The sequence below is a fragment of the Sciurus carolinensis genome, chromosome 17, assembly GCF_902686445.1.
Source record: "Sciurus carolinensis chromosome 17, mSciCar1.2, whole genome shotgun sequence".
Classification (NCBI taxonomy): Eukaryota; Metazoa; Chordata; class Mammalia; order Rodentia; family Sciuridae; genus Sciurus; species Sciurus carolinensis.
The window spans coordinates 1,601,523-1,629,133 of NC_062229.1; the positions used below are offsets into that span (position 1 = coordinate 1,601,523).

At 61.2% G+C, this 27,611-nt stretch overlaps 1 protein-coding gene across 5 annotated transcripts; it reads left to right on the top strand.

Annotated features, from left to right (window-relative positions):
* Positions 1–847: 847 nt before the first annotated feature.
* Tle6 (TLE family member 6, subcortical maternal complex member) lies at positions 848–27,536 on the top strand. 5 transcript variants are annotated; one of them, XM_047531886.1, is made up of 17 exons: positions 848–1,005; positions 15,236–16,584; positions 17,539–17,652; positions 18,400–18,485; positions 19,005–19,050; positions 20,148–20,210; positions 22,175–22,237; positions 22,312–22,582; positions 22,654–22,676; positions 22,851–23,040; positions 23,209–23,267; positions 23,345–23,382; positions 23,791–24,049; positions 24,123–24,373; positions 25,156–25,297; positions 25,778–25,928; positions 26,349–27,536. In XM_047531886.1, the coding sequence occupies exons 2-17, from the start codon at positions 16,579–16,581 to the stop codon at positions 26,870–26,872; spliced, it is 2,286 nt and encodes a 761-aa protein (XP_047387842.1). In that variant the 5' UTR covers positions 848–1,005; positions 15,236–16,578; the 3' UTR covers positions 26,873–27,536. The 5 variants fall into 5 exon arrangements, with proteins under 5 accessions (XP_047387842.1, XP_047387843.1, XP_047387844.1 ...); XM_047531887.1 differs by having other exon boundaries at positions 20,169–20,210; XM_047531888.1 differs by lacking the exon at positions 20,148–20,210.
* Positions 27,537–27,611: the final 75 nt, after the last annotated feature.

Consider the following 27,611-nt stretch of genomic DNA (forward strand, 5'->3'; position numbering starts at 1 on the left):
AAGAAACTGTTCCCCGCCGTCCTGGGCGGCTAGTCCCGCCCCCGAGAGGGCGTGGCCCAGTGCTGTGGGCGTGACCATCCCTGGGCCCGCCCCTGGGCGCGGCTACAGCCGGAACGAGGCCCCGCGGCGAGGCTGGGGGTGCCTTCGGTCCCTCAGCGGCCGGATGCGCTCGTCTACGGTGAGCGCTAGAATGAGTGCGTGTCCCGTGCCCACGCGTGCCAGGAGCAGGTGTGGCACGCCCACCGTGGGGATTTCTCCTCCTCCGGTCCGCCATCCCTTTCTCTCCGCGTGGCGGTTCTTACCAACGAAGGCGCCGTGGTTGCGTCCCCGGCGCTAGATGGCGACCTCGCTCACATTTTCACATTTGCAGATATTTCACTGTGCCTTGGATAGACCCAGCAAAAACTCAGGAAGTCGAAGTCATTACCTTCCAACCCTGTGGCCCAGAGACAAACGCTGTCCGGTGACAACCTTGGGTAGCCTTCCAAAACTGTTCTGTGTCCCTAAGCAAAACTATGCATTTTTTTCCAGTAAGCATCGTGAAACTTCTCTGCATTGAGGAGGTACAGCCATAAACTGATCACAGAAACCCTTGCACCCCTTCTTAGATTTCACTAGGAGGAACAATATTAGAAAATGGAAATATATAATAAATATGTCCCAATGTGGTGGCATGGGCTGTAGGGCCAATCGACGGGGGTATCTGTCCTTTCTGCGGCTTCCTAACCCTGCCCAGCTGTTTGACTCCCGTCCCACCCAGGGAAGGCCCCGCCCTCTCCTGTCCTCCACACCCATCCTTCTGCCTTTTACAGGTCTAAGGTATGAAGCGCTCCGGGTGCAGAGGCTGGCGGAGGGTGACCGAGGTGGGGCGGTGAACATGGTGGGGTGTGGAACATGGATGTACTGAGGCGCAACACACAATCAACTGCACTATTGCAGTTTTTAGATTGACTCTTGGAAAGCCACCATAAAGAAAAGAACGCAGAAGACAAGAAGAAAACACTTGTAAGTGCATCCAAGGATTCAACCAATCTCTGAAACTATTTAAGATGTTTCGTCTGTGAACTTCAGGGGCAGCTCAGTGATGGAGCACCTGGGTAGCATGTGCAAGGCCCTGGGTACCATCCCCAGCAGGAGAGGGAGAGGGGTGGGGAGGGGGCGGGGGAGGGGGACAAGAAGGAGTTGGGGGAGCGCTTGCCTAGCACCTGTGAGGCGCTGGGTTCGATCCTTAGCATCACATAAAAGTAAACAAAGGCATGGTGTCCATCTACAACTACGAAAAACTTTTTTAAAAGAAAGACAAATGGTTTTCTAGTCTGTACTGAACATGTAAGCCAGTTCCCTAAGCAATACAGGGTGACCGCCATATACAAGGCAGGCATTCACATTGTTACTTACTGTAGAGCATCTAGATCGCTCACGGCCCATCAGCAGGTGCGCACGTTCTGTGCGGGCCATCGCCATTTTATGCAAGGGACTTGAACTTCATGGTGGGCACTACCCAGGGGTCCTGTCTCCCCATGGACAGGAAGGGACAATGACAAGTGTATCCAGAATATATAATCAGAGGAAAAGCCACCACAAAAGGGCCCCCTCTTTACTCCAAAACATCCCAGTTTGCTATTGCTCCCCTATATTTCGGGCCAGAGGGCACAGAATGCCATAAACTCCGAGTCAAGTGGTGGGGGGAGGGTATGCATAACCTATAGATACATATTTATTAGAAATGAGGAGAAAGCTAACCACAAAAAGGCGGCACTGGAAGTCAGGCGCAGGAGATGCCAGGGAACTTCCTCTGACTTCTGAAGTTATAACCAAAATTCGCCAAAGCCTGGCATGGGGGCCACGCCTGCCTTCCAGATACTAGGAGGCCCAGGCAGGAGGATGCAAGTTCGAGGCCAGCCTGGGCAGCTTGGGGAGGCCTTGTCTCAAAATTAAATAAAGAAGGGCTGGGGGCGCGGCTCCGTGGGAAGATGCACTTGGGTCCAGGGCAGGGGCGACTCCCCAAATCGTTTCCCTGTTTGGGCACGAGGTCTGTGCCAGCCAGTGGTCAGGATCATTCCAGGGCTCTGCTGCTGTTTTCTGGAAGTCTCGGCTGCAGCCCTTCCTAAAGTTCGGGGGGTGTGCTGTTTTCAAGACTGTCACGGGAAGGTGATTCCTTTGAGGAGTTTTAGAGTGGTTTGTCCGTGGCTGTCACGGGAGTCCCAAACGAAGCCAGCAGCACGTTGCTGGTGAGAGCCGAGCAGAACAAACTGCTGGCCTCACCTGCCGGAGGCGCTGGTCCCACGAGTCCCTGCGAGGGCCTCCAGGCCCCGCTTCCCCCGGGCCCCGCTTCCCCCAGGCCCCGCCTCTTAAAGGACCCCCCACCTCCCAATAGCGCCGGCGGGAGCCCGGCCTGCGGGGTCGCTCCAGATGCAGGCGTAGGGGGGAGTGGTGGAGAACGTGGGTTCCTGCTTCAAAAAGTAGATGAACTCAATTAGCAGGGCGAGGTCTGGCCTGGGCAGAGTGCCAGGCCCCCGGAGCTGCAGCACTGCAGGAGGACGCTCGCTCTGCAGCTGCCTAGTCAAGACCGGTTCAGGCAAGAACCCTGCCCCTGGGAGCTTCTGGCTGGTTTTCCAGGGAGCCACCCCGCTGCTTGCCAGTGCAGGAAGGGGCTGGGGCTGGGTGGCGCACCTGGCTCTGGATGTGATCTCCAGCCCTGGCCTGGAGGACCAGTGAGGCTCCCACGGCCTCTGCAGTCACGGCCTGTACTCTGAGCCAGGAGGAGCCGTAGAAGGACCTTGAGAGGACCAGGGATGGGATCTGCCTTTTTTTTTCCTTTATAGTGCTGAGTCCCCCGAACCTAAGGCCCCACAGAGTGCGCTGCCCCTGAGCTGCACACCAACCCTGGCCTTTGTTTAGTTTTGGTACTGGGGATTGAATCCAGGGGCCCCCCACCACTGAGCCACACCCCCCACACTTTGCCTTTATCTTGAAACAAGGTCTCAGTTGCTCATGGCCTTGCTAAATTGCCCAGGCTGGCCTCGAACTTACAATCCTCCTGCCTCAGCCTCCTGACCCGCTGGGATTACAGGTGTGCACCACTATGCCTGGTTCCAGGAAATGTTTTACATATTTTTGTTCAAAGTCTTCAAACCCTTGTGTGTGTTACACACTGGATTCCGACACGTATTTTGCCACTCAGATGCTTGATCTGTATGTGGATTTCATAAAATTTGCCTTTGAAAAATTCTATTTCTGTGCTCAAATTGTTCCAGACATATTTACACAGGTCCCTAAACATTTACGGTGACCAACTCATGCCCGGTCATCAAGCACTGTCCTGATTTTAGCCCTAAACATCCTGGCAGGAAAACCAGGATGGTGATTCAATCTAATTGAGAGGCTGTTTTTAATTTAAATTTTAATTAACTAAATTAAACACCCATTTCTTTGGTCCTCCTAGCCACGATTCAATAGCCACATGGATGGCATGAAAGGAAAGTGAAACCAGGCGAGCAACTCAAGCCAGACAAGGAGATCCACACACACACAGTTTATTTGCCAGAGTCTGACAAAGCCATCGCTCAGAAAGGGCGAGAGGCAGGGAAAGGCTAACTGGGGTGTTTTATGGGGCGGTTGGCGTAGGCTTGCATGAGCGGTCCATGTGAAGACCCTTGGTGGGCTTTTCCTAGTAAAGCCTGGGGTGGGCAGTTCCTAGGAATTACCTGCGGTGCGTCCTCAGGAGAACAAGGGACATCTCAGTGAGGTTGGTGAGCAGGTGGTGAGGGGCCAGGAGCTACCTGCCAACTTCCGTTTTCTCTGCAAGCACCTCTCTAGGGCAGCAAGACCCATTTTATAAATGGTGTCGAGGACGTGAAATGGTCGCACAGATGCTAAGCCGTTAAGCCTTGGACCTGATGATCCCCCTTTTTGTTTTATGTTGGACCCTTGGGAATGTGGGCGAAGGTTGCTCTTCTAGCTGCTTCCGACTGGGTGGGGCGTGGGCTCAGGACGCTGGGGGCGGGAGGTCATTGGGACATGGGCGAGGGTTTGACCTGGGAGGCAGCCATCATGGTCGGACAGGCACACACATTCCCAGGGAGCCTCTGGCTGACCCCTTAGTGAAGACTGCCCGGTCTGTGTGTTTGGTCAGTGTCCCCATGGACTGACGAGGAGCAGCGCTGCTCCCCAAGGAAGAAGCAGGCTCTGCCTGTTCAGCGGCGCGAGGGCAGAGCCGGCCGCTCCGTAAGGCCACCTCCACCGGGAGGAGACGTGGGCCTGCAGGGCCTGGTGGCCTCGGTGGACAGGTTCAGCCGCCTCATCGGCAGTTGCTCAGATTGTCCAGCAAGGTCTGCGCTGTCCTAGAAGCTCCCCAGAGTCCTGTGGAAGTGAGGGAGGCGGCCGGGGCACTGCCCTGGAGACGGGGAGGCAGACGGCACGTTCTCCGGGGTCGCTGGACCAGTGTCAGTGCCGCTGACTGCAAAGGGCAAGTCGGGCCAGCGTGACCCGCACGCGGGGTCCCACGGCGCGGGAGTGGGTGCCGGTGCTCAGGGACGTGGGCAGAAGCAGGTGCCGGGGAGTGAGGTGGCGTGGAGCAGGGGGTTGAAGGGTGGGGTCTTGAGCGGTGCCCTGCAGGCCGCACTGTCCAGTCGTCCCTGGAGAGGGGACGGGTGTGTTATGGGAGTGCTCTCGTGGCTGTGGTTGGGCGTGGTCGCCGCGACTGGGAACTGGTTTCACGGGGCACCTGCAAGACAGTTCCTTCCACGTCCGAGTCACTGACAGCCTGGAGAAGGGATTGAGAGGGTTTGCTGAGTCACAGAATACAAATGCCATCATCGATCCAAATAAACTACCAGCAGCTGCGTTAAGAAAGGAGGGGTGGCGGGACCCCCAGGAGCCGAATCCTGAAGCCTCAGCACGGGACCCCAGCATCCAGCCTGCAAAGCTCAAAATGAAGCCCGTTATTGGGCTGAAAGGCGGGTGTTGAGCGGGGTCCCCAGACCAACAGCATCGGCCTTTCCTGCTTCTCAGGCTGGCCGCCACTGAGGCAGGGGATTGCCGGGCCGGGGATCAGCCAGCTGAGTCAGCAGCCCCCGCGGCCTGGGGTGCTGCTGGGCTCCCTCCCCAGCACAGGGAGAGGGAGGAGGGCAGAGATGGCCAAAGGACACTCTGGAGGTGACAGAATCGTCCCAAAATTGGACCGTGGAGATGGTTGTACGATCGAATCCACTCACTGAAATCCATGGCGCTGGATGCTTAAATGGGTGACCTCATCTTATGTGATTGGTTCTGTGAGGCTGCGGTGAACCTTCTGCCTGTAGAGGGGGCCAGAGTCCACAGCTCTGCTCGGCCCGCGGTTCCCGCCTTCCAGGGGAAATGAACTGGACCCGGGGCGGCCTAGCACAGCCCTTCCAAGCCCTTCCAAGCCCTTCCAAGTGCCTGGAATAAAGCCAGCCCCTTTGTGTAGGTGCCGGCAGCAGAGGCCCCGCAGGCCCTGTCCAGCCCGCTGTGACCACAGCTAGTCCTGCCTGGTCAAGGCCTTTGACCCCAGGACTGGGACAGTTGGCCATGGCACCTCATCCCAGCCACAATCCTCCCAGAGGGAGGGCTCCACCTGGCAAAGTGCAGACTGGGACCAGCAGCTGGGGTGTGACAAGGGGCCTTGACCTGACCATCAGAAGACCTGGCTCCTTTTTCCACAACTCAAAGACAAACACAGACATAGACGGGCCTCCCCTTTCCTGACCACCTCAGCACCGCTGGGCCCAGCCCCCGTGCAGACAAGTGTCCAGAGGGAATGCAGGGACCTGAGAAGCAAAGCCACCCTCACCCCCCAATTGAGACAGGCAGAGAAACACCAAAAGCACGTGCAGAGTGGACGGCCATGCGTCCCACCATCTTCCAGACGGCAGTGCCCAGCAGGGATTCAGTTCACAAGGGGGTGTCCACTGTCCTTAGGAACTCGGGAGAAATAAATACATTTTTTAAAAGACAACTGTTTGCCTGGCACAGTGGTACATACCTATGATCCTAGCTACTCAGGAGTCTGAGGCAGGAGGATTGCAAGGTTGAGGCTAACCTCAGCAATTTAAGCAACGTAGTGAGACCCTGCCTCAAAATCAAAGATAAAAATCGCTGGGGAGGTAGATCAGTGGTTAAGCACCCTGGGTTCAATCACACATACCAATAAATAAATAAGTAAATAAAAGTTAAAACCAGAAGAGCTAGACATGGTAGGCACACCTGCCATTCCTGCTACTCAGGAGGCTGAGGCAGGAGGATTGCAAGTTCCAGGACAGTCTGGGCGATTTAGCAAGAAAGACCCTGTCTCAAAAGGGTTGGAGGAATAGCTCAGAGATTAGGTCACAGGCACAGGGCCCTGAGTTCCATCTCCAGCACTAAAATATAAATGAATGAACAAATAAATAGATGGAGAAACCATGGGAGAAGAAAGAAAAGAACACAGCAGACGGAGTGGCGGGCAGGGAGTCCTTCCTGAGAGTGGTTCTTGTTTTACTTTTTGGTCCTGGGGATTGAGCCAGGGGTGCTTAGCCACCGAGCCACAGCTCCACCTGCTTTTTTGTTTTATTTAGAGACAGGCTCTTGCTAAGTGGCTCAGGCCTCTCCAAGTTGCTGAGGCTGGATGGTTTGGTTTTGCTTTTTGGTGCCAGGGACTGAACCCAGGGGCAGTCAACCACTGAGCCACACTCCCCGCCCTATTTTGTATTTTATCTGGAGACACTGCACCCCACTGTTAAGTGAGTGTTTAAACAGTCCTGCTGGTGGAAGGCATCCGACTGAGGAAGGGGAGAAGAAAGACTCAACGGTGGGGCCCGTGCCGTGGCCACCCCTGTCATCCCAGCGGCTCGGGAGGCTGAGGCAGGAGATGGCAATTCAAAGCCAGCCTCAGCAACGGTCAGGCGCTGAGCAACTCAGTGAGACCCGTCCCTAAATAAAATACAAAATAGGGCTGGGATGCGACTCAGTGGTTAAGTGCCCCTGAGTTCAACCCCCGGTACCAAATAAAATAAAATGAAATAAAAAGGCCCAAAGGTGGATGATTATTCACCAGTGACACAGGGGCAAAGCCGTCTCTCTATTCCTGACCTCTGACCTCCAGAAATTGTGTGAGATGATAAATGTGGATTGTCTCGAAGGGCTGTTTGGGGCAGTTTGCTATGCAGCCATGGCTGACTGATACTCTGGGCTTTCTTTCGGAGGGAGAGCCAGGTCTGAGAGATCCCAAACCTACTTACAGAATGAGCACAGCTTCCTCCACACTCAGGCCCATGGGGAGATCTGGTTCATTGCCACTGTGTGGATCTGGCGTTATGGTGTAAGGGTTATGGAAAGTGTCCTGGTCCCGGTGATTGTGTGGTGGAGTGTGTCCCCAAAGTTCATATGTCAGAAACAGTCTCCCAAGATGTGCTGGTGGTATCGGAGGTGGGGCCATCAGGAGGTGGTCAGGGCCCAGTGAGGTTGGGGCCGGGGACCCCAGGATGGCATTGGTGGCTTAAGTCCTGAGCTGGCATCTGCTCCTTCCGTTACCTTTGACCTGGACCTGCCAGTTTGCAGAACAGGTTGCCCAGTAACCTGTTCTTCTTTTTGTACTGGGGGTTGAACCACTTAACCCCTGATCCACATCCCCAGCCCATTTTATTTTTTGAGACAGTTTCACTAAGTTGCACAAGGTCTCAGTAGCTGAGGCTGGCTTTGAACTTTCGATCCTCCTGCCTCAGCCTCCAGAGTTGCTGGGATTACAGGCGTGGCCGCCGCTCCCGGCTTGAACCCACGTTCTCTCTGAGAACCCGCAGGCTGTGGTGTCAGTTATGGCAGCAGATGAACAGCCGATCTCTCTGTCTCTCAGGCCTTGGTCTCCTCTTCAAGGTGGGATATCGGCAGGCTGGAAGGGCTGAGTGACTTGCTGCAGTCACTTCAATGCTTCTTCTGTGGTGGGGGTGGGGGGTGGGGGCTAGGGGAACAACCTGGGGCTGCTGTGCCTGAGCTTCACCCCCAGCCCTTTTCACTTTTATCTGGGGATAGGGTCTTGCTGAGGCTGGTCTCTAACTTGCGATCCTCTTGCCTCAGCCTCCGTGGTCGCTGGGATTCAGGCACGCACCCCCACACCCAGCTGGTTACTTCATTTCTTTTTGGAGCTTTGTGGTGGGTAAGAATGTGTCCCAGAAGGATGTGCTGAAGTCTTGTGTCCCCACCCCCCACATACCCATACCTGAGAATGTGACCTTCTTCAGAAATAGAGGTTTTGCAGGTGTGATTCGTCAAAATGAGGTCACACTGCATTAAGGTGACCCTAAATGCAGAGTCCGAGGTCCTAATAAGAAGGGGGAAATTTGGACACAGACACGAGGTGGATGGACAGCCACACAAACGTGGAGGTGGAGACTGGAGAGAGATGCCCTGTGCCTACAAGCCAAGGGACACCAAGGACACAGACCTCCCCGGACCCTGGGAGAGGTGGGATCTTCTCTGGAGCCTGCGGAGGGCCCCACCCGGCTCCCCTCGGGACCCCAGGAGAGGACTTCCTGTTGGGCTGAGCTGCCCAGCTGGCTAAGGCTTCCCAGAAACTGGTGCAAGTGTCCACCAGGCGGCGAGGCCACGCCTCCGTCATCCGGGCACCCAGTGAAAGGGAAGTGGGAGGCAGAGAGCCACGCGTGGGGAGTTTGCTTGCCAGTCAGGCTGTCAAAGGCCATCACCCGTAGGAAAGCGAGAGGGGAGGAAGGACTTGGCTCTGGGGTGCTCACAGGGCAGGAAGGACTTGGCTCTGGGGTGCTCACAGGGGCAGGAAGGACTTGGCTCTGGGGTGCTCACAGGGCAGGAAGGACTTGGCTCTGGGGTGCTCACAGGGGCAGGAAGGACTTGGCTCTGGGGTGCTCACAGGGGCAGGAAGGACTTGGCTCTGGGGTGCTCACAGGGGCAGGAAGGACTTGGCTCTGGGGTGCTCACAGGGCAGGAAGGACTTGGCTCTGGGGTGCTCACAGGGCGGGTTTGGGCTGCCTGAGTGGGAGCCGCGGTGGGGTGGGTGGGTGGGCTGCCGGGACACAGGAGGCGATGCGCCAGGCTGGGAGGGGAGGCTCCCTTTTAACTTTTGTTTTCTCTGCCAGCACCTCTCCAGGGTGAGAAAGCAGAACTTATTTTATAAAACGGCGGTCAGGACTTAAAATGGTTGCACAGGTGTTCAGCCGTGAGAGGTCCAGAGCCTGCTGCTCGGTCAGGCCGCCTCTGCCGGGAGGAGACCAGGGCCTGGTGGCCTGGGTGGAGGTTTCCATAGCTTTGGCCACTTCGTCACCAGGCTGCTGCCATGCTGGCCAGATTGAGGTGACGTCCAGGGCTCCCCCGGACAGTCCTAAGAAGTGGGGGACGTGCTTGGGTCATGGACCAGCGCGGGGAGGAGGGTGGTGCTGCGAGGAGCCCTGGGGCCTGCAGAGCTGCGCGGCGTGAGCTGGGGGCCGGCACCACTCCCAGTGCCGCGGTCCAGGCAAGCGCTCGGAGCAGGGCCATGGGAACCCGGTCGGCTGGGGCGGGGGGCGGAAGAGGAAGAGCGACGTTGGTGGCGCTTGGGACGAGGAGCCGGTGTCCTGGGAGGCGCGCAGCAAGGTCCCGTCGACCCTGAGGGGGGTGCGGGGTATTCTGGGGACTGGACAGCAGGCTGCCGAGACTGGACCTGGCCTGACGTCCAGACTCGCTGACCGCCCGTGGAGAAGTCCAGGAGGAGAACTGTGAGTCGTACCCCAATGGCCGAGGCTGGGGGACCGTTGGTGAGAGGCGAGGGGATGTGCCCTGGACCGGGTGGACGACCACGTCGGGAGGTGCTGGGTGCTTGTGGCCAGTCCTGATACTCTGCGTGGAGCCGTGGCCGCACCGTGGCTCCGACCCCGTGTTCCTATGTTGTGACCCAGGGATCTGGTTTCTCAGGGAGACAAATGGCTTGGTCCATTGTCCCCAGTTAGAGCTGTGTGGACGTTTGGGTAAGCGGGCTCCTGGCCTCCCGTGAGAGTGGTCAGTGTGGGCGATCGCGCGAGCAGGACGTGCACCCCTGCCGGGAACCGTCGATGCAGGAGCCGAGTTTTCAGTTTTCAGCAGAGGAAGGAGCGATGGTAGTCCTGTGAGGTCAGTGTGCTGGCTCCAGCCAGGCAGTGGACCTCGCAGGCCTGAGGGACGTCCGAGGCGAGGCTGACGGCCCGCAGGCCTGAGGTGGGGCGGAAGGTGGAGCCGGGCGGTCCGTGGCGAGCATTTTGAATCACCAGGCATACCTGGTCCCTGGAGGGTGGTTTTGGGGGTGCGATGGGGGCGTTCCACCTTCCCAGAGGACTGGGGGGCACAGGGCATGTGGAAGTGCCAAGGGACGGGAGAGCTTTGGACACCAGCTGGGAGACATGAGGGGTGAGTTCGGGACCAGGGTCACAAGCAAGGGGGACGGGAGTGGACTGAGGAGGGGCGCGTCAGGAGGGTGCTGGCCACGCGTTGCTGGGAGGTGGGGAAGGCCTGGGCCACCCCCTGAAAGTGTCAGCAAGGACAGGAGAACCCCTGGGGCTCAGTCCACGTCCCGAGAGGCCTGTGGGTGGTCAGATCGGTCCCCACGAAAGAGAAGGGCTGTGAGAGTCAGGAGGAAGCGGAACAGAAGAGAAGGCACCGCAGGGGCCAGCTGGCAGGGTGGCTCCGGAGGGGACGCGGGTGGGCGGGCGTGAGGGCCGCAGCCCAGCGGTGCCGCCGCGATCCTGAGCCGGGGGAAGGAGCCACGAGGCTTTCCAGCCGCCGGGGCCGGGGTTACGAGGAGAGGGAGCGGGAACCCTTGTGGGGAGGGTCCTGGATGGGTGGCCAGCCTGGTTCTGTGGACAGCGGGTATTGGGCTTGGGCTGGAAAATGATGGCCTTGAGAAAAACTTGGACGGGCTCATGGTGTGAGGCGGGAGAAGGGCAGCGATGCCTGGACCTCAGGTGGGTGAGGGAGGAGAGCAGGAGAGTGGGCAGGGGCCGGCGCCCAGGGCAGTAGGCCAGCGGGTCCAGGCGCGTGTCCTGCGAGGGGCGTGGGGCACCTGGAGATGGTGCAGCGCAATGAGTAAAAGCTGAAGAGTCAAAGGCACGAACGGGAGGGGTCCACAGGGTCGCGACTGCCCTGCACCTGGCAGGGCGCTGACGGCAGGTGGGCCCCCAGAACTCCTGAGGCTGCATCTGGGGCTCCAGCGTCCAGGGGGGAGAGGGACCTTCCCGCCAGGTGCAGTTTCCCGGCTTCCCGCGAGCCACGGCAGCAGTGAGTCTCTGGGTCCTGGGCCTCGCCCATCCTCCGTAGCCAGTCCTAGGTCTGGAATGAGGAGCGGGCACACCGGATGGTCTGGGGCCGCTGTGAGCTCGGGGACAGTCGACAGCCCAATGTCCTTCCCGCTGGCACTTAGGACAGGGGCCCCGGGCTTGCCAGGTTGTTCTAAATGTGGTCAGACACATTTAGGACAAGGCCCAGTGGGCCCCTTTCTGAAGCAGTGGAACCAGGGGTTGGCGCAGCTGTGGGGGGCTTGGGCAAGCAGCTGGCATTTCCGCTTGCGGGCCTTCTCATCTCTTCCACTGTGCACCTTAAAAGCCGCAGCCCGGACCTCGGCTGGAGGAGCTAGGGGTCCTTTCTCCAGTCGCTTTAGCCCAGCCTTAGTGTCGGGAGAGCTTTGGGAACAGAAGTAGGTCGCAAGGCGTTGCCTCCCTGCCGGACTCGGGGTCTCGAGAGGCGGAGTGGAGCAGGGCCTTAGCAAGGCGGCCCGGGAACATGGGGTCCTCTGCCTAGACTTGGATCACTTCTTGCAAACCTTCACCATCGACAGCCTTATGGGCCGCAGGCCGGAGGCCTTGCCCTGAGCAAGTCAAAAGTCGCCTCGTCATCGTCAACCAGCCTGGTCATTGTAACTCCAGCCAGGTTCCTGATCGGGAAGGGCCGCCCGGCCGAGAGGGTGGGCCTTACTGGTCTGGCGGGTCCCGTGGGCATGTGCCCTGGCCTGTTCCCAGACTCGCCTCACCAGGTGTGAGGGTGCTGGATGTGACCCTGTGGACTTCCTGCCAGGTGAGGTCACATGACTGGGCCAAACACTGAAGTTCCTTTATGTGGGAGGTGGAGCCGAGTCGCTTCTCCACCAGGGAAAGGTCCAAGAGAGAGAGAGAGAAAGGGACAAGACGCTAACATGGCCACAGACTCCAGGGCGCGGAGGGGGCGGGGCCGTGGGATTTGGTGAGTGGCCATTGGTGACCACGTGGCGGGGGAGAGAAGAGAGGGGCCTGGGGTGTCTAAGGCACTGGGAGTTGATATGGTGGGGGGTCATCAGCAGGTCGAAGGTGGCGATTCGGGAGCTGGCGGCTCAGCCTTGGGAGGAGTGGGCGTTGGGTCAGTAGGAGCTGAGAGTCTGCGAGGGAGGGCCCGGGCTGCAGAGAGAAGGTCCAGAGCCCAGGCAGGAAAAGGCCCAAGTGTACGGTATCTCCTTCCATTTTCCTGAACGCTCGCAGGAGTTGAAAGATCCCTAAGGATACTGGGATCCAATGTGCCGTGTGGCGGCCATTTGGAGTCACTGTCGAGGGTATATTGAGGCCAAATTTGGTTACATAAGCGAATAAGCTTTGGGGATTTGAGATCTGGGGTGAGATGGAGCGGCCCTGGGTTGGCCAGGAGGCAGCTGGGGGCTGTGTGGAGGGACTGAGGGGGTGTTGCCATAGTGAGAGTGGGGTTAGTGGGTCTCGAGGCCAGGTGTCCCCCTGGCCTCTGTTACCACTGCGTAGAAGACGGTCACATGGAGTCGTCACCACCGCAGGGCACGCCTCAAGGCAAAGGCCTGTAGGGGTGCCTGGGTGCCCGCACTGGGGCTTTTGTAGACAGAGAGGACCTAGTGAAGCCAGAACTGGGGACAGGCAGTTAGTGTAGGAACGGGATGGGGTCAGGTGGAGGAAATGGGGGCCAGGAAGCCATCTGCCTCGGAAGTCAGAGACGCCCTGGGAGAGTGGAGTGTCAAGGACCTCAGGGCTCCCTGGTTACCAAATTCACCTGCCCTGGTCAGGGACTACAGGCAGGGAGCTGCTGATTCATGCCCCTGGGCCCTCACCTGCCTGAATCACCTGGCCCTCCCCCTGCCCAGTGCTTCTCACTTTATGCAAAACCAGGCCTAGTCACTTAGGCAGGAAGGAGAGATAAGGGGGAGAGAACGGAGAATAAAACCTAAAGAAAGGACCAGACTTGCTCAGTCGGATGGATTCCGCCTTTGGGTCCCCTTCCTCCACTCGGGAGAAGTCTGCTTCTACTTTTCCTTAATAACGCTTCTTACTTTCTCCTCTACGCTTGCCTCGTGCTTCTCTGGCGTCATACTTCACCTGGGGAAGCGGGATCACCGGGCGGAGAGGGAAGGAGCCCCTGCCAGCCCGGAGCGCACCCCACTCAGTGTAGGGATTCAGCTGTGGTTGCCAGAACCGTGGCTGGGGTCCCCGGCCCTCGGAGGACACTCAGCGGTCACTTCCCAGGTCTCCTGGGGCGTTTAACCCAAAGCTGGGGGAGGAGCCACTTGGCCAGTGTTGGGACGTGGAGGAGATGGAGGCCTGGTGTCTCATGGGGGCCGATCGGGTCCCAGGGCGGCTCAGACCCTTAAAGCAGGGGAAGCAGGCCTGCTGGGAGCCAGATTCGAGAAAAGGGTCAAGCAACACAAACCAAGCAGAGGGCCACACGTGGGGAGTTTGTTTGCCAGTCAGGTGCTGACAAAGGCCATCACTGGGCGGAAAGCGGGAGGGGCAGGAAGGACTTGGTTCTGGGGAGTTCGCAGAGGCCTGAGGCCCCAGGAGCTGCAAGTGGGAGCCGCAGTAGGGGGCCAGTCGGGAGGGGACGCTCCCTTTTAACTTCTGTTTCCTCAGCAAGCACCTCTCTCGGCAGGAAAGCAGCACTTAATTTGTAAAATGGCGGCGAGGATTTAAAATGGTGGCACAGATGCTAAGCCTGGGACCTAACGCTGAGGGGTTCACGCTGCCTGTGCTGGGCTCCTGGAGGCCGCCGCCCACAGGGCCGGCCCAACCAGCACCTCTGCGTGGCCTCTGTCCTGCCTGCCTGGTCTGTGCCACCAAGAGGACAGCAGGCCGGGCTCCGCCACCCACGCCCTCCAGAGACTCCTGGGCCTGGGCCCCTGTGTCCCCAGGGGTGGGGGTCTGAGCTCTCCGGGCAGACCTGGGGCATGTGTCCCCAGCCTGGCCCGGGCTGCTGTCCTCAGGGAGGGAGTCCTTGTTACCCAGATGGAGCTGGGGCCCTGCGCTGAGCTGCTGCAGCTTAGTTTTTATTTTATTTTTTTATTTTAAGCAAACATTGTGAATGTCTTAGAATGTGAATGGCTTTTTGGAAATGTCCTACAGACCTCGAACAGCCTTAGCCCAGAGCCGCCAGCCAGGGGCCTCCTTGCCTCTCCCATCTCCTCCCCAGGGCCAAGCCAGGCCAGGCAGAGTGGCCAGAGGTACAGCTGTCACCCAGCCCTGACAGGGCTTCAGCTGGGACAGCAGAGTGGCCATTTAAAATGCTTCCAACTCCCACGGATCACAGGAACTTGCAGAGAGCCCAGATCCCCGACCAGTGCTTTGCTCCTTCATGATGGAATGTTCTAGATCTTTGCTGTCCAGAAGGGGAGGCCCTGACAAGGGGGGCTGGTGAGCACTGGACCTGCAGCTGGGGCACCTAGGAAATGGGACTTTACATTTTATTTATTTACAGAGGTGCTGGGATGGAGTCCAGGGTCTTGTGAGGCAAGCTCTCTAACAACTGCACTATATCCCAGCCCAGCCCCAGCTGCTGCTTGCTAAGCAAGCCTCTCTCTACCATTAAGCCAAACACACAGACTTGTGGTGCTGGGGATTGAACCCAGGGCCTGTGTATGTGAGGCAAGTGCTCTACCAACTGAGCTATCTCCCCAGCCCAGCCCAGCCCCAGCCCTTTCTTTTTTTAAAAGTATTTTTTAGTTGTAGATGGACACAATACCTTTATTTTATTTACTTGTTTTTATGCGGTGCTGAGAATCGAACCCAGTGCCTCACACGTGCGAGGCAAGTGCTCTACCACTCAGCCACAACCCCAGCCTCCTTTTTCTTTTTAGTTTGAGACAGGGCCTCACTAAGTTGCTGAGACTGGCCTTGAACTTGCCATCCTCATGCCTCAGCCTCCAGAGTCACTGGGATATCTGAAAGGCATGCATCACTGAGCCTAGCACATTTCATTTAATTTTTATTCATTTTGGTTTAAATAGACACTGCTTAGTGGACAGCATGTGAAACAATGAAGCTCGGGATGAGGGATGTACCTGAGAGGAAGTCCAGAGCCAGGGACCCCAGAGAAGAGCAAGGCAGAGAGGGAGCCTCAGCAAGCTGGCGCCGGGTCTTCCAGGGCCCACACCCCACTCCACAGCCGCCACAATCAAGCCTTCCTGTGTTTACATCAGAGCCTCCTGGCCGCCCAGCCCCCAGCTCCACAGCACGGATGGAACAGAGGAGCACCCTCCGTGCAGCTCCTGCCTGGGCAGACCTGCCCGGTGCCCATGTGGACAACACAGGTCCGGGGGGGGGGGGGCACCTGTAGCAGAAGACAGCTGGATCTAGACTCACCACCCGAGGCTCCACCACGGAAACCGCTGAAATTCCTTCAAGATTAGGCTAAACGTCAGGACGGCACCCAGGCCTGTAACCGTCATGACCGGACAGGCTGAGGCAGGAGGATCCCAAACTCAAGGCCAGCCTGGGCAACTTAGTGAGACCCTGACTCCAAATAAAAAGGGCTGGGGGTGCAGCTCAGGAGTAGAGCACCCCCAGGGTTCAATACCCCAGACTGAAAAAAAAATTTAGTCTAAGCCAAATCCGGAGAAAAATAGTAAAGGGATACTGAGGGGAAGGGAGGGAGGGAGGCCCCCATGAGGACGTGACTTCTGAGGGCTGAAGGATGTGAGCACCCGAATCAGTGGCTATCCAAGTGAGACTCCCAGGCAGAAGGAACATCTCTTACAAAGGCCCTGGGGCCAGCTGCACAGCCTCTCCCCCCAGAACTCTGGACAGGGCACTTCATAGTTGGAACCAGAGCCAAACACAACTCTTGGATCCTCCTACCATAGGATCCTATCCAGACACACACAGGAGCTTCTTGCCCGTGCAATGCCCTCCTGGCCTCCCTTTCTTTCCTAGTAAACTCAGCTCTGTTCTGCCTTAGAAGCTTCAGGCTCTGCCTGGAATATCCACCACTCTTCCCCACCCTGGTCTTGAACTTGGCGATTCTGAACCAGCCTCAGGCCCTGAGCTGTTCCAGCTGTCAGCACTCAGATCCTTTGTCACTGCACTGGGAGGACAGCAGGGAGATGTCGCTGATAAAATGTGTAGCCCCGGGCGTGGCTCACAGGAAGCTGGGGATCAAGAGGAGCTATCAGGTTCTCTCCGGAAAGGGGACTCAAGCATCATTTATATTGCACGTTATTTAATATTGAGGAAAACCTCATTGGTCTTGATCTGAGGACTAGGGTTAAAATGCCAAAGATCCTACTCTACTGTTCCCCCCTCTCTGCCTAATGTCACTCTTGGACAAAGCTAAAAATACAGACCAGTCACGATGCAGGTACTTGTCGCCCAGCGCCTGTCCAAGCGCCACCCTCTGATCCTCAAACCCTATGGCCTCCTAACTACCCGTGCTCCTGGACCCCACGCCCCACGCTGCCTGCGCCCTTCCTTCGGGCCAGCGGGACCGCAAGGGTTAAGCCGAGCCTGCGCTTCGCTGAGTGACAGCCTGCTCGAGGGCCCGAGCGAATCGGCCAATCGTCGACGGAGAGCGCAGCCCACGTGGGCAAGCGGCCTCGCGATTGGCCAGCGCCTCCGGCGGCCGCGGCTGGGCCCGAGCCCACGTGCAGCTGCGGCTCCGTCCCCGCCCCGCGGCGCGGTCCAGGCGGCGGGGGCGGGGCCGGGGCGGGGCCGGGGCGGGGCCGGGGGCCGCGGGGTCAAATGGCGCGGGGCCGCGGGGCGCTTCCTCCGGGCCTGAACTTGGCCGACCCCGGCGGCTTCCGCTCGGCTCCTCGCCCTCGGGGGTGCGTTGGCAGGCCGTTTCCGGGGGGTCCCGGGGCTCCCGCCCGGAGGGCTGAGGGCGTCGGGGGCAGAGCCCGAGTCCCGGAGGGTGGCCGCCGCGGAAGCGGCCAGCGCCTGCACGTCCCTTCCCGCGCTGATGAATTCTGCCCGGTGCCCCTGGCGCACTCGTACTCGGCCTTCAAAACCCCTTTCCAGGGACCTCCTCTTGTGCTTCAGAACGTGGTTTCGGAGCGAGGGTTGGGCTTCGGCCACCTTCTCTGGGCTCCCCGTTCCTGACAGGCTGGCCTCACCTCCCGCACCTCTGGGGCAGGCCTGCGGGCAGGGCTCTGTGGTTTTTGGAGTCTGGCCCACCGAGATCAGGCGGGGTGCTGGAGGTCAGGGGGCGGGCCTGGGCCTGGGACCGAGGCCTGGAAGTGGGCGCTACTGGGGGGCCCTGAGACTGGGCTGGGGGCCCGGTGGGTTCTGTGCTGTCCTGACTGCCTTCTGCCCTCAGGACCTGCCGGCTACTTGCTACTTGTGGAATCTGTGGTTCAGTCCTGGGAGTCGCTGCCCGAAGATGACCTCTCTGGGCCAGCCCACGCCCAAGGGCACCCGCAGAGCATCTGGGGTGAGAAGGCTGGGGGTGAGGTGAGGCCCAGGCTCCGGCTCCTTTGTCCTTTGGGAGCCGCGGGCTCCTGCGAGGCTTTGCAGCTGGAGGCAATGACCAGTCAATCCCTCCCAAGGACAGGTGTGCAGGTGCAGCCTTTCAACTGAAGCTAGCCTTCAGTCACGGCTGATTAAACACAGCCCTCTGCCCACCTGCCTCCAGAGACCCTGGCCAGCAGGGGACCCTTTAAGTCAAGGGCCACATGGTGGACACTTGGGACCTGAGTTGGAGATGGGAGTGGAAGGGCTCCTTCCCAAGGTTGGGCGGTGCTGCCCACCCCGGTAGGCTCGCTTCTCCTGCGCCGAGCCCCTGAGATGTAGTCTGATTTATGGGGTTGGCACGGCTTGGTGGCGGAGCACCTGCCTAGCGTGCACCAGGGTTCAAGTCCTACCACTGCTGAAAGGGAAAAGTCTGGTCTAGCAGTTGGGCACAGTGAGAGGTCAGTGACCGTGACTAGTGCTGACCTCAATGGTGGCGTGCTGCCACCAGCCGTGGGCAGGCGGGCAGTCTCCCAGAGCGCCGCATTTGCAGTTGGGGCTGGAAACGCCTGCTTCGGGTTTTAGTGCACTGCCCTGACAGGTTGTCCCTGGGGGCAGCCCTGGCAGGGTGGAGGGTCCCAGGGTCCCGGTGACTGAAGGGGTGGAGAGTCCCGGGGTCCAGGTGACTGGAGGGGCCGCTGGTTTTATTCACCCCCCTTGGATTTTCCAGCGGGGTCCAGGAATCTCTGGGCCCGGGAGCCCGCCAGCCCTGGGTCATCCCTGCACCCTGAGCCAGCTCAAGGACCAGGTCTCCAGGTGAGAGGCGGAAGGAGGGAGGCCCTCTCCTTGTGGCCCTGTCGGGTGGTCTCGGCGTGCGGGCCTGAGAGTCGGGACCGTCACTGTGCCTCGCAGGAGCCTGAAGTGAGGGCCTTCAGGTTTTCATTTGAAATGTCCATTTTTCTTCAGCAAGAATCTGATCCCGTTCCATCTGTTTTTGTTGTTGTTTTTTTAATTGAACCCAGGGGTGCTCTGCCACTGTGCTGCTTCCCCGGCCCGTTTTATTTTGAGACGGGGTCTCACTGAGCTTTCCTGACTCTGTCCCTGGGTGGACACGTGGGCCGCCTGCCTGGCTTCCATTTGTCCTTTCCATTACTGCTTTAAACCCTAGGGGAGGCGGGGGTGCGGCTCAGGGCAGAGCGCCTGGGATTGAGGCCCTGGGCTGCACCCTGAGCCCCGCGTCCTGGAGCTGCTCCCTCCAGGGCAGGGGCTGGTTCTGGCCCGCCCAGGGCCCAGCAAGGGGCATGGCGGTATCTCCAGCCGTGTTCCTCCCCACAGGCTGCAGCTTCGAGTGACCTCTCAGCTGGAGAGCATCTGCCACCTGGTGAGTGGCGCTGCCCGGGCCCCAGCTCGGCCGCCTTGCCGGGGACCCCCAGGAGCCCTTGCTGTGGCTCCCTTTGAGCCTGTAGTGTTGACAGGAGTTTTTAAAAGTAACACCTTGCTGGATGTGCTGGGCTTCGCTGTTAGTGTGATGCCGCTGCAGCCCAGTCGGTGGCTCAGGTGGCGGAGTGTAGCTGGAGTCCTCCCCGGAGCTCAGGGATGCTTCCTGCTAGAGCTTCCAGAATGTTCTGCATCCACAGCCCCCGCCAGCCACTCAGCCCTGAAGTGCAGCTGGTGCAACTGGAGAGTGGAATTTTCCTGTTTGATTTAGCATCAGTGCCCCAGGAAGGAGGGGCCGTAGAGGAGGCCGCACAGCATAAAGGCAGTCAGCTGCCCAGGGAATCTGCAGAGGGTCCTGAGCTTAGGCGGTCAGGAAGGGCTTCTGGGGCTGGGCTGGTGACTCAGGGGTGGAGCACTTGCCTGGCACCTGTGTGGCCTTGGGTTCCATTGGCAGCACTGCACTCAAAAAGGGAAAATGATCCAGAGGAGGCTTCAGCTGTCAACCCAGCTGCTGTGGAGGCTGAGGCAGGAGGATGGCAAGTTCAAGGCCAGCCTGGGCAACTTAGCAAACTGTCTCAAAAAGGGCCAGGAATGTAGCTCAATGGTAGAGCACCCCTGAATTCAATCCTTAGTATTCACATTTCAAAAAACTGTCGCTAGCGGGCTGGGGAGACAGCTCAGTTGGTAGAGTGCTTGCCTTGCAAGCACAAGGTCCTGGGTTCGATCCCCAGCACCGGAAAAAAAAAAAAACAACAAAAAAACTGTCTCTCTGGAGAGAAGAGGGAAGGGTGTTCTACAAAGGCCCTGGGGCAGGACCACACCTGGCAGGCTGCCTGCAGAGCAGAGGGTGTGCCCATGGGCAGGCCTGGGCTGTGGGAAGATGATCAGAATTCCTAGATCAGCTATCACTGAGCTTGGCAGCTGGCGTGTCATTCAAGAGTAAGGACCAGAGAGGTAGAGCAGCTTGCCCTGGGTCACACAGCTTGGGGGAAGCACACAGCATTCAAACCCAAGTCCCTGCTCCCATGGGCCACCTCCCAGCATGGTTCCTGCTGTTCGCAGTTCTCCAAAGTCCGGCAGGACCTCCAAGAACATCACAAGCAGGTGAGCTGGGCCCAGAGCTCGGGAGTGTGGCTGTCCCTCTTGGAGAGGGCAAGAGTGGGAGACAGGTGCAGGGCCTGTGGACCTCGGGAGGATTGGGCCTGACCCTGGGGAAGGTGGGGTCATGGAGGGCTGTGGGCTGAGGAGTGGAACCCTACTTGAGTCCCGAGGTCCCCATGAGGCTAGGGGAGCCCCACCTCTTGGAGATCTGCAGGCCCCATCCCGTCTGAGCGGCTTCCAGGAGCCTGGCTGGCCAGTCCTTTCTGGCCTGCTCCCTGGGTCCCTGTGGCCCTGACAGCCTTGGCAGGTTTGCCGCTTCAGGCCGGGTGCGGTTCTGTGCCAGACTCCAAATTGGGTCCCCCGGGTGTCTGAGTACTGCTGAGGCCCCGGCTGCCTGGGCTGCAGGGGCGCCTGGCTCCCCACCTGTCAGCTCCGGGCTCCTGGCCCAGTCAGGCAGCGCACGTCCGCCATCCAGACCGTCCTGCCGCCTGGCCCTTCTCCTGGGGGCTGGCAGGACTCTGCCGGTGCCAGATGTGACTGGCAGAGGGCCCGGGTTGGGCAGCTGGGGAGGGGACGGGGAGAGCGGCAGAGCGTGGTTATTCAACAGACACTGTCCATCACCTGCTCAGAGACCCACGCAGGTGTCGGGGACGCGGGGAGGAGCAGCACAGACGCTCCTGGGCCTGGGCACGGTTGGGGCAGGGTGTGGGTGCGGCCGAGCAGCAGGGGAGCCAGGGCTGGCCTGGGCTCAGTGCAGGCTGCGAAGGTGAGCTGTGAGCAGACGGGCAGGAAGGCACTCCAGCAGGGTGCAGCCCGTGCAAAGGCCCTGGGCAGGGTGGAGCCCCGGCACTGGGGCTCAGCGAGAATCCCATACAGTGGGAGCAAGCGGGGCAGGAGGGCATGCAGGGCCTTGCCCACCGCAGGGAGGACTTTGACCTTCACGGCAGGAAGCGGGAGCCGTGGAGAACTGCGGGATTGGAAGGAGGGACTGGCTCCGTGGGTGCTCTCGCGCCCCCTGCCCGTGCACGAGGGGAGGGTGAGGCTGGAGCTGGAACGCCCCCGTGGTTAAGTGGCCTGGGGTTGTGTTCAGGGAAGGACCTGCCGCAGCTGCAGAGGATTGGGATGGGGCACCCCCAGGAGGGCTCCTGCCCGCCTGCTGCAGCCTGGGGGAGGCCTGGGCAGACCCCCCGCTCGGCGGCCCTCCCAGCTCCCTCCCAGCTCTTACTACCTGGGAGCAGCAGCCCCCTCCGCAGCCCCTGCCGGCAGCCTCCCCAGGGAGGCCCAGCAGCAGGCGGGAGCTGTGCCTGCTGAGCGCATTAAAGCGCCGGTAAATTGCACATTAACAAGCCGGTGAATTGGAGAGGGCTCCCCTGGGCCGGCAGCCGGGAATCCATCACTGCTGCCAGCAGCCGCGGAGGCGGGGCTGGGTGGAGGGTCCCGGCCCCTCCTGGCCCTGGCAGGTGGGACCCCAGGCAAGCTCTGGCCCGTGTCCCTTCCTGACGGAGGAAGTCCTCCCAGCCTCAGGTCCTCGGTTCTCCACCGGCCACGTGGGAATGTCAGGAGGCTGTCAAGTGGGGCTGGCCAGGGTGGCCGGATCTTCAGGAAGGGGACGGCGGCTGGGGACTGGCTTTCTAGACCCACTTCACCTGCAGAACAGCCCCAGCCACTCGGGAGCGGCTGCTACAGGGGGCGGGGGACAGACACCGCCATCCCTGGGGCCCCCGGGAGTGGGGCTGGGCGCACCTGTGCAGCTGCCACCGTGTGCCGCCCTCGGTGCGGGCAGCCCCAGGAGGCTGTGCTCAGGACGCCGTCCTGCGTCCTGACCCCACAGGCCTCAGGACAGACCTGTCACAGGTGTTCAGAGGCTGCCCAACGCAGGCCCCACAGCTGCCTCTCGAGGCTTACGCGCCCCCTGAGCAGCCGAGGCCCCGGCCGTCTGGGTGCGAGGTCCCCTGTGCCTCCTGCAGGTGGACGCCCTCCTCCAGGCAGTGGAGGCCCACAGCCCCGTCCTGGACGGCCAGCCCGTGGAGGTGGGTTTCGGGCCCCCGGAGGGAGGGCCGGGCTGCAGCGTGGCCCCGACTCACCCCCGTGCCCGCGGCACCAGGTGGGCCAGCTCTCCCCTGGGGAACAGGCCGGCCAGGGTCACCGGGAGGCCCCGAGCCCCAAGACCCCCCGGCTCCCAGAGGTCAGGACCCTGCGGCTGTGGGACTTCGAGAACATGGTCACCACGAGGTCATCCGACTGGCTGCGGCGGCCCCAGTCCGTCTGGGACCAGGGCGAGTGGCCCTCCCAGCACGGCGCGCCCCAGTTCTGGCAGGACATCCTGACCGCGCAGCTCTGGCAGGTCTTCACTGACGCCCATCCCTGCCCCAGAGGTGAGTGTCGGTGGGGAGCAGGCTGTGGGGTCAGGCCGAGCCTGCCACCTCTCCCTCTTCTGTTGTCGTAGTGAGCAGGCCGGCGCTGGACATGGTGAGTAAACACGCCTGGTGGGGCCGGGGGCCTGGGCATGGGCGCTGTGGTGTCCTGGCGGGGTCCCGGGTCCCGGCAAGGTGAGTCCCCCTCCGCTCCCACCCCACCCTGCCCCGCCCCAGTCCCCAGGGCCTTGGTGCCACCAGAAGGGTGTTGAAGCCAGCGTTTCTGCAGCCCTACACCTCCAGGACGCGGCCCCAGGCAACGGACGGGCGCCTGGGAGTGGCCTGGGTGTCCCTGAAGCCTTCTGGCTCCGAGACCCGGTACAGCGTGGTTGCTATGCTCAGCAAACCCATGTCCCTCGGGCAGGACAGCAAGGACCCAGAACCACATGACGAGGACACAGAAGCCGGAGACCCCTCGGGTAAGCGGGTGGGAGGGGCCGGCTGGGGAGTGGCACCTGCCTGGGCCCCGGCCCCACAGCTCCCGTCCCGTCCCCACAGCTCCCGTCCCGTCCCCACAGCTCCCGTCCCGTCCCCACAGCTCCCGTCCCCACAGCTCCCGGCTCATCCCTCGGCTCATCCCCTCCCAGCTCCCAGCTCCCCTGGAGACTCCCAGGAAGAGGAGGCTGCCCCGGCCGGCCCTGCCCAGGTGAGCTCTGGCCCGGTGCCACCTACCCTGCAGGCTGTGGCACAGGGCAGGGAACAACTGGCTCTCCTCCCTCCCAGGGGCCCGCCGGAGAAGCCGTACCCCTTCTGAAGCTCATGTAAGTGCCCGCGCTGCCACCTTGCCTGGGAGGGGGCCAGGCAGTGCCTGCCTATCCCGCCACCCCAGAGGGAGGGACCGGAGGCACGGGGCCCACCGTGCTGTTCTCCAGCTGAGCTGGCTCCGGGGACTTGGGGGACGAGTTCCCAGGGAGGGCGGGGCGGCCGCCAGACTCGGGTGCGGGTGATCCCAGTCTCTCCGTCTGGGGGAGACCAGGTGCCGGAGGGAAGGCTCCCTGAGGAAGGGGCTCGGTGCCCGGGATCCTGGAGCCTGGGCAGGAGCTTGGCACTCCGGGCAGAGGGAGAGGAGGGCAGCGGGGACGGTGGGAAGGCGGGTAGAGCTAGAGGACCCCACCTCGGGAGGAAGGGAGAGCTGCCGCAGGCAGGTCACCGCGAAGCTCCGTCCCCAGATCCTGGGACCCCGAGGACCTGGGGGACACCTGCAGGAGGCCGGACGCCTTGCCCGGGCAGTCCCGGAGGTTCGCCATCCCGCATAGGCTGCAGAGGATGCGGCTGCTGCGGCACAGGGAGCCCGTGCTGGCCACGGCCGTCAGCAGCTTCACGCGGCACGCGTTCACCTGTGGCAGGGGCGGCGTCAAGGTGTGGAGCCTGGTTGGCCAGGTGGCCGAGGACAGGTTCCCCGACGGCCACCTGCCCGCACACACACAGGTGAGGGCCGTGGGGCTGCAGGTGTGGGGCGCGGGCAGGCCGCCACAGGAGGTGACGCCCATGCCACCCCCAGGGCCCAGGCGCCTACCTGCGCACCTGCCTGCTGTCCTCCAACAGCAGGGCCCTGCTTACCGGCGGCCACAACCTGGGCAGCGTCTGCGTGTGGGACCTGGCCGCGCCCTCCCTGTGCGTGCAGGCTGAGCTGCCCTGCCCAGGCCTCTCCTGCCAGGCCCTGGCCGCTGACCTGGGAGAGCACTTGGCCTTCGCTGGCTTCACCAACGGCTCCATCAGGATCTGGGACCTACGGGATCGGCGCGTGGTCAGGTGTGGCCCAGGGGTGGGCGGGGGCCTGCGTCCAGCCTCCCTGGAGCTGCGCCGACCAGGGTCTAGCTTGTCGGAGCCAAATCCTTCCTTCTTGAGCTTGGATCTGGGAGTTCTGAGCGGCAGCCTCTGCTGGGCTGCTCACCTGCAGCCATGTCATCTGCTTTTCCCCAGCTGGGACAGACTCCAAGGTGCCTTTTGTCCTGGGGACTGAACCCTGAGGTGCTCTACCGCTGAGCCACACCGAGCCCTTTTCGTTTTTTGAGACAGTACTCACTGAGTTACTTAGGGTCTCACTAAGTTACTGAGGCTGACCTCCAATCTGATCCTCCTGCCTCAGCCTCCCAAACTGCTAGAATCCCAGGTGTGTGCCCTGTGCCTGGCTCAGATTCTTAAAAGGGCAAAATCGTAAACAGCGAGTGGACGGTCTGTCACTGGGAGTCCTTCCACGAGACGCCTCCTTGGCAGCGTTGTGATGGGAGTCCTGGTGGCCTGTGGAGGCCGGGAGGGCCGGGTACTGCACCAGCTGTTGCCCAGCCTGCGCTGGATCCCCCTGGCTGCCGTCTTGGGGGGTCCGCCTGCCTGTGGCCTCAGGCCAGCGCCCCTGCGAGGGGTGTGGGGCAGGCCAGGTTCTGTGTCCTTCAGCTCCAGTGTGAAGGTGCGGACTCGGGTGGGGGCACTGTCCAGTCGGGGCCCAGAGCATACTAGACGAGTGACTGAGAAAGGCTGGTAGCCCTTCAGGAGCCCGAGTTCCAGCCTGACCCTAGCCTGACTCTTCCGGCCAGGGACCTCTCCGGCCAAGTGAACGGGGCCAAGAGCCTCGTGGTCAAGGACCACACCATCTGGACGGGGGGTCTGGACGCCCGGCTGTGCAGCTGGGACCTGAGGATGGTGCGGGAACCCCTGGTGTACCTGTTCGAGTCCCAGGTATGCGGCTGTGGGAAGGCTCTGGTGACGGGCAGCAGCTGCCCTCTGGTTAAGACAAGCTGGATGCTGAGGAGGGCACTTGGCCCAAGTCATTCCAAGTGACGCTGCTGGGGCTCGAGTCCTTAGGGTTCTCGGGGCGGAGCACAGGGACACCCGCCATCAGCCTGGCGACTCGGGAGGCCTAGGCAAGAGGAGGGCAGGTTCCAGGAGGGCCTGGGCCACCCAGCGAGGCCATCTCAGAACATGAAGGGCCATGCGCGGCTCCAGGGTGGGGTGCCCACCTCGCAGGTGCCAGGCCCGGGTTGGGACCCAGCACTGCCACAGAAGATCCTCGACCATTGCCCGAATGCTCCCCAACACTCGCGCTCCGGCCAGGCCTGTCTGGGGAGCCGTGCCACAGCCAGGCGCCCTGGTCCACTGCAGCCCAGGAAGCCGCTGTGCCCTGCCGGGCGGGGCTGACGGCACGGCCTCTGTCCCCAGATCATGAGCCTGTCCCACAGCCCCCAGGAGGACTGGCTGCTGCTGGGCATGGCCAACGGCCAGCACTGGCTGCAGCACGGCAACGGGAGCCGGGCGCGCATGGCGGGCTGCAAGGAGGGTGCGGTACTGGGGTTGCAGTTCTCCCCTTGCGGTGAGCCGCCTGCCCCGCCCCGCCCCGCCCCGCCCCGCCCCGCCCCGCCCCGCCCCGCCCCGCCCCAGTGGAAGCCACGCCCCGCCCCAGTGGAAGCCACGCCCCGCCCCAGTGGAAGCCACGTTCTTGCAGGGGGACGGGCGGAGGGTGTCTGGGGCCCTGCCTTCCACAGGTCCAGCCTCAGCCGTTGCTGTTCCTGCGTGACTAGCGCCCTTCCGCTTCCTCCCAGGCCAGTGGTGGGTGAGCGTAGGGGTGGACGAGCTGGTCACCATCCACAGCATGCCTGCGGGGGCCCTGGTGTTCCAGGTGGGCGGCAAGCTGCAGTGGGCACTGGGGACCTGGGGGTCCCCGAGGGACCAAGCTGACCTGCCAGGCAGGGCCCTGGCCGTGGTCCGGGCACTCAGCTGGCCACGCCCCCAGGTGCCGGAGCCCTCCTGCATCCTGTGCTGCGACGTGTCCTCGGACAACCGGCTGGTCGTGGCGGGGTCCGGAGACCAGGCCTCCGTGTACCTTGTCAGCTACTGAGGCCTCGCGACCGTCCGGCCCTAGCTCCTCGTCGTGTCTGTCCTGGGGGTGGTGGGGGTGCAGGTGGTGGAGGGTGTGGCCCGGCCGGGGCCTGGGGTCCTGCAGCGTTCAGCCGGGGCTTTGCGGACTCCCATCTTCACGTAATAAAGCAGCTGGAAAAGACGGTCGGTGTCCTGTCCCTGGGAGCGAGGACCCTGTCACCTGTCACCCCGTCACCCGTCACCCCGTCACAAAGTGTGGCTAAGACTGAGGGGACTCCGCAGCCCTGTTCACAAGCACCCCTCCAAGCTGTCTCCCGCCCCAAGACGGTCCCCCCCACGGCTGGTCCCGGTCCCACGTGGCTGCCGGGAGGTGATCTGCAGGACGCGTTCCAGGAGACCAGCAGCTCTCAAATGGGCCACTCTGCCCAGGGGCGCTGAGTGACATTTCCCTGGGCCTGTGGCTGTCCTGACTAGGGTGCTGCTGGCACGGCGCTGGAGGTGGCCAGGGCGCCACCCCAGCCACTGCCGACCCCGGCTGAAAGGGGTCTGTCTAGCATCTGCTCTCCTCAACCTGCAGTGTCCTTGCGCCCATGGTGCCTTCAGCAGGGGCCCTCAGGACCCTCCAGCACCGTCTGCCCTGACCCGAGGGGTGGTTCCCGTCCTCTGACTTGGCGGTCACCTGCTGGCAGAGTTCTGAGCCCTGCACCAGAAGCCAGATCCTGGGACCCGGGAGAAGTACAGCCACACCCCAAATAGCCCCTGTGCAACTGGCTTGGATGTGGGTTGTCACCGTGGGGCTCACTCCCTGACATGGCAGTGTTTTGAGGTCATGGGGCCCTTAAGAGGTGGTGCTTCCTGGGAAATGAGGCCTCGGTGTTGCTGTGGCTCCCTTTGGACCCTGGTTCTCTTACAAGAGCGTTGACCCCTGAAGTGCTGTCTGGCTTCCTATCCCCACATAGTGCCTCCTGGTGTGCATCTGCCACGGGGCCACCTGCTGTGAGGTGATACAGCCAAGGGGGCCTCAGCAGAGCTGGCCCAATCCATTTGGATGTCCCATCTCCAAAACTGAGCTAAATAAACCTCCCTTCTTTATAAAGGACCCAACCTCAGTTATTTTGTTATAATAACAAAGGAACTTGCTATACTTTAGATCTTGAATGTCCCATAGAGGCAAGGT

Coding starts and splice junctions, on each gene's coding strand:
- Tle6 (XM_047531886.1), top strand. Junction 19,051..20,147: donor TGGAGAGCATCTGCCACCTG/GTGAGTGGCGCT, acceptor GCCACCTCCCAG/CATGGTTCCTGCTGTTCGCA. Junction 22,677..22,850: donor GCAGGCCGGCGCTGGACATG/GTGAGTAAACAC, acceptor GCGTTTCTGCAG/CCCTACACCTCCAGGACGCG.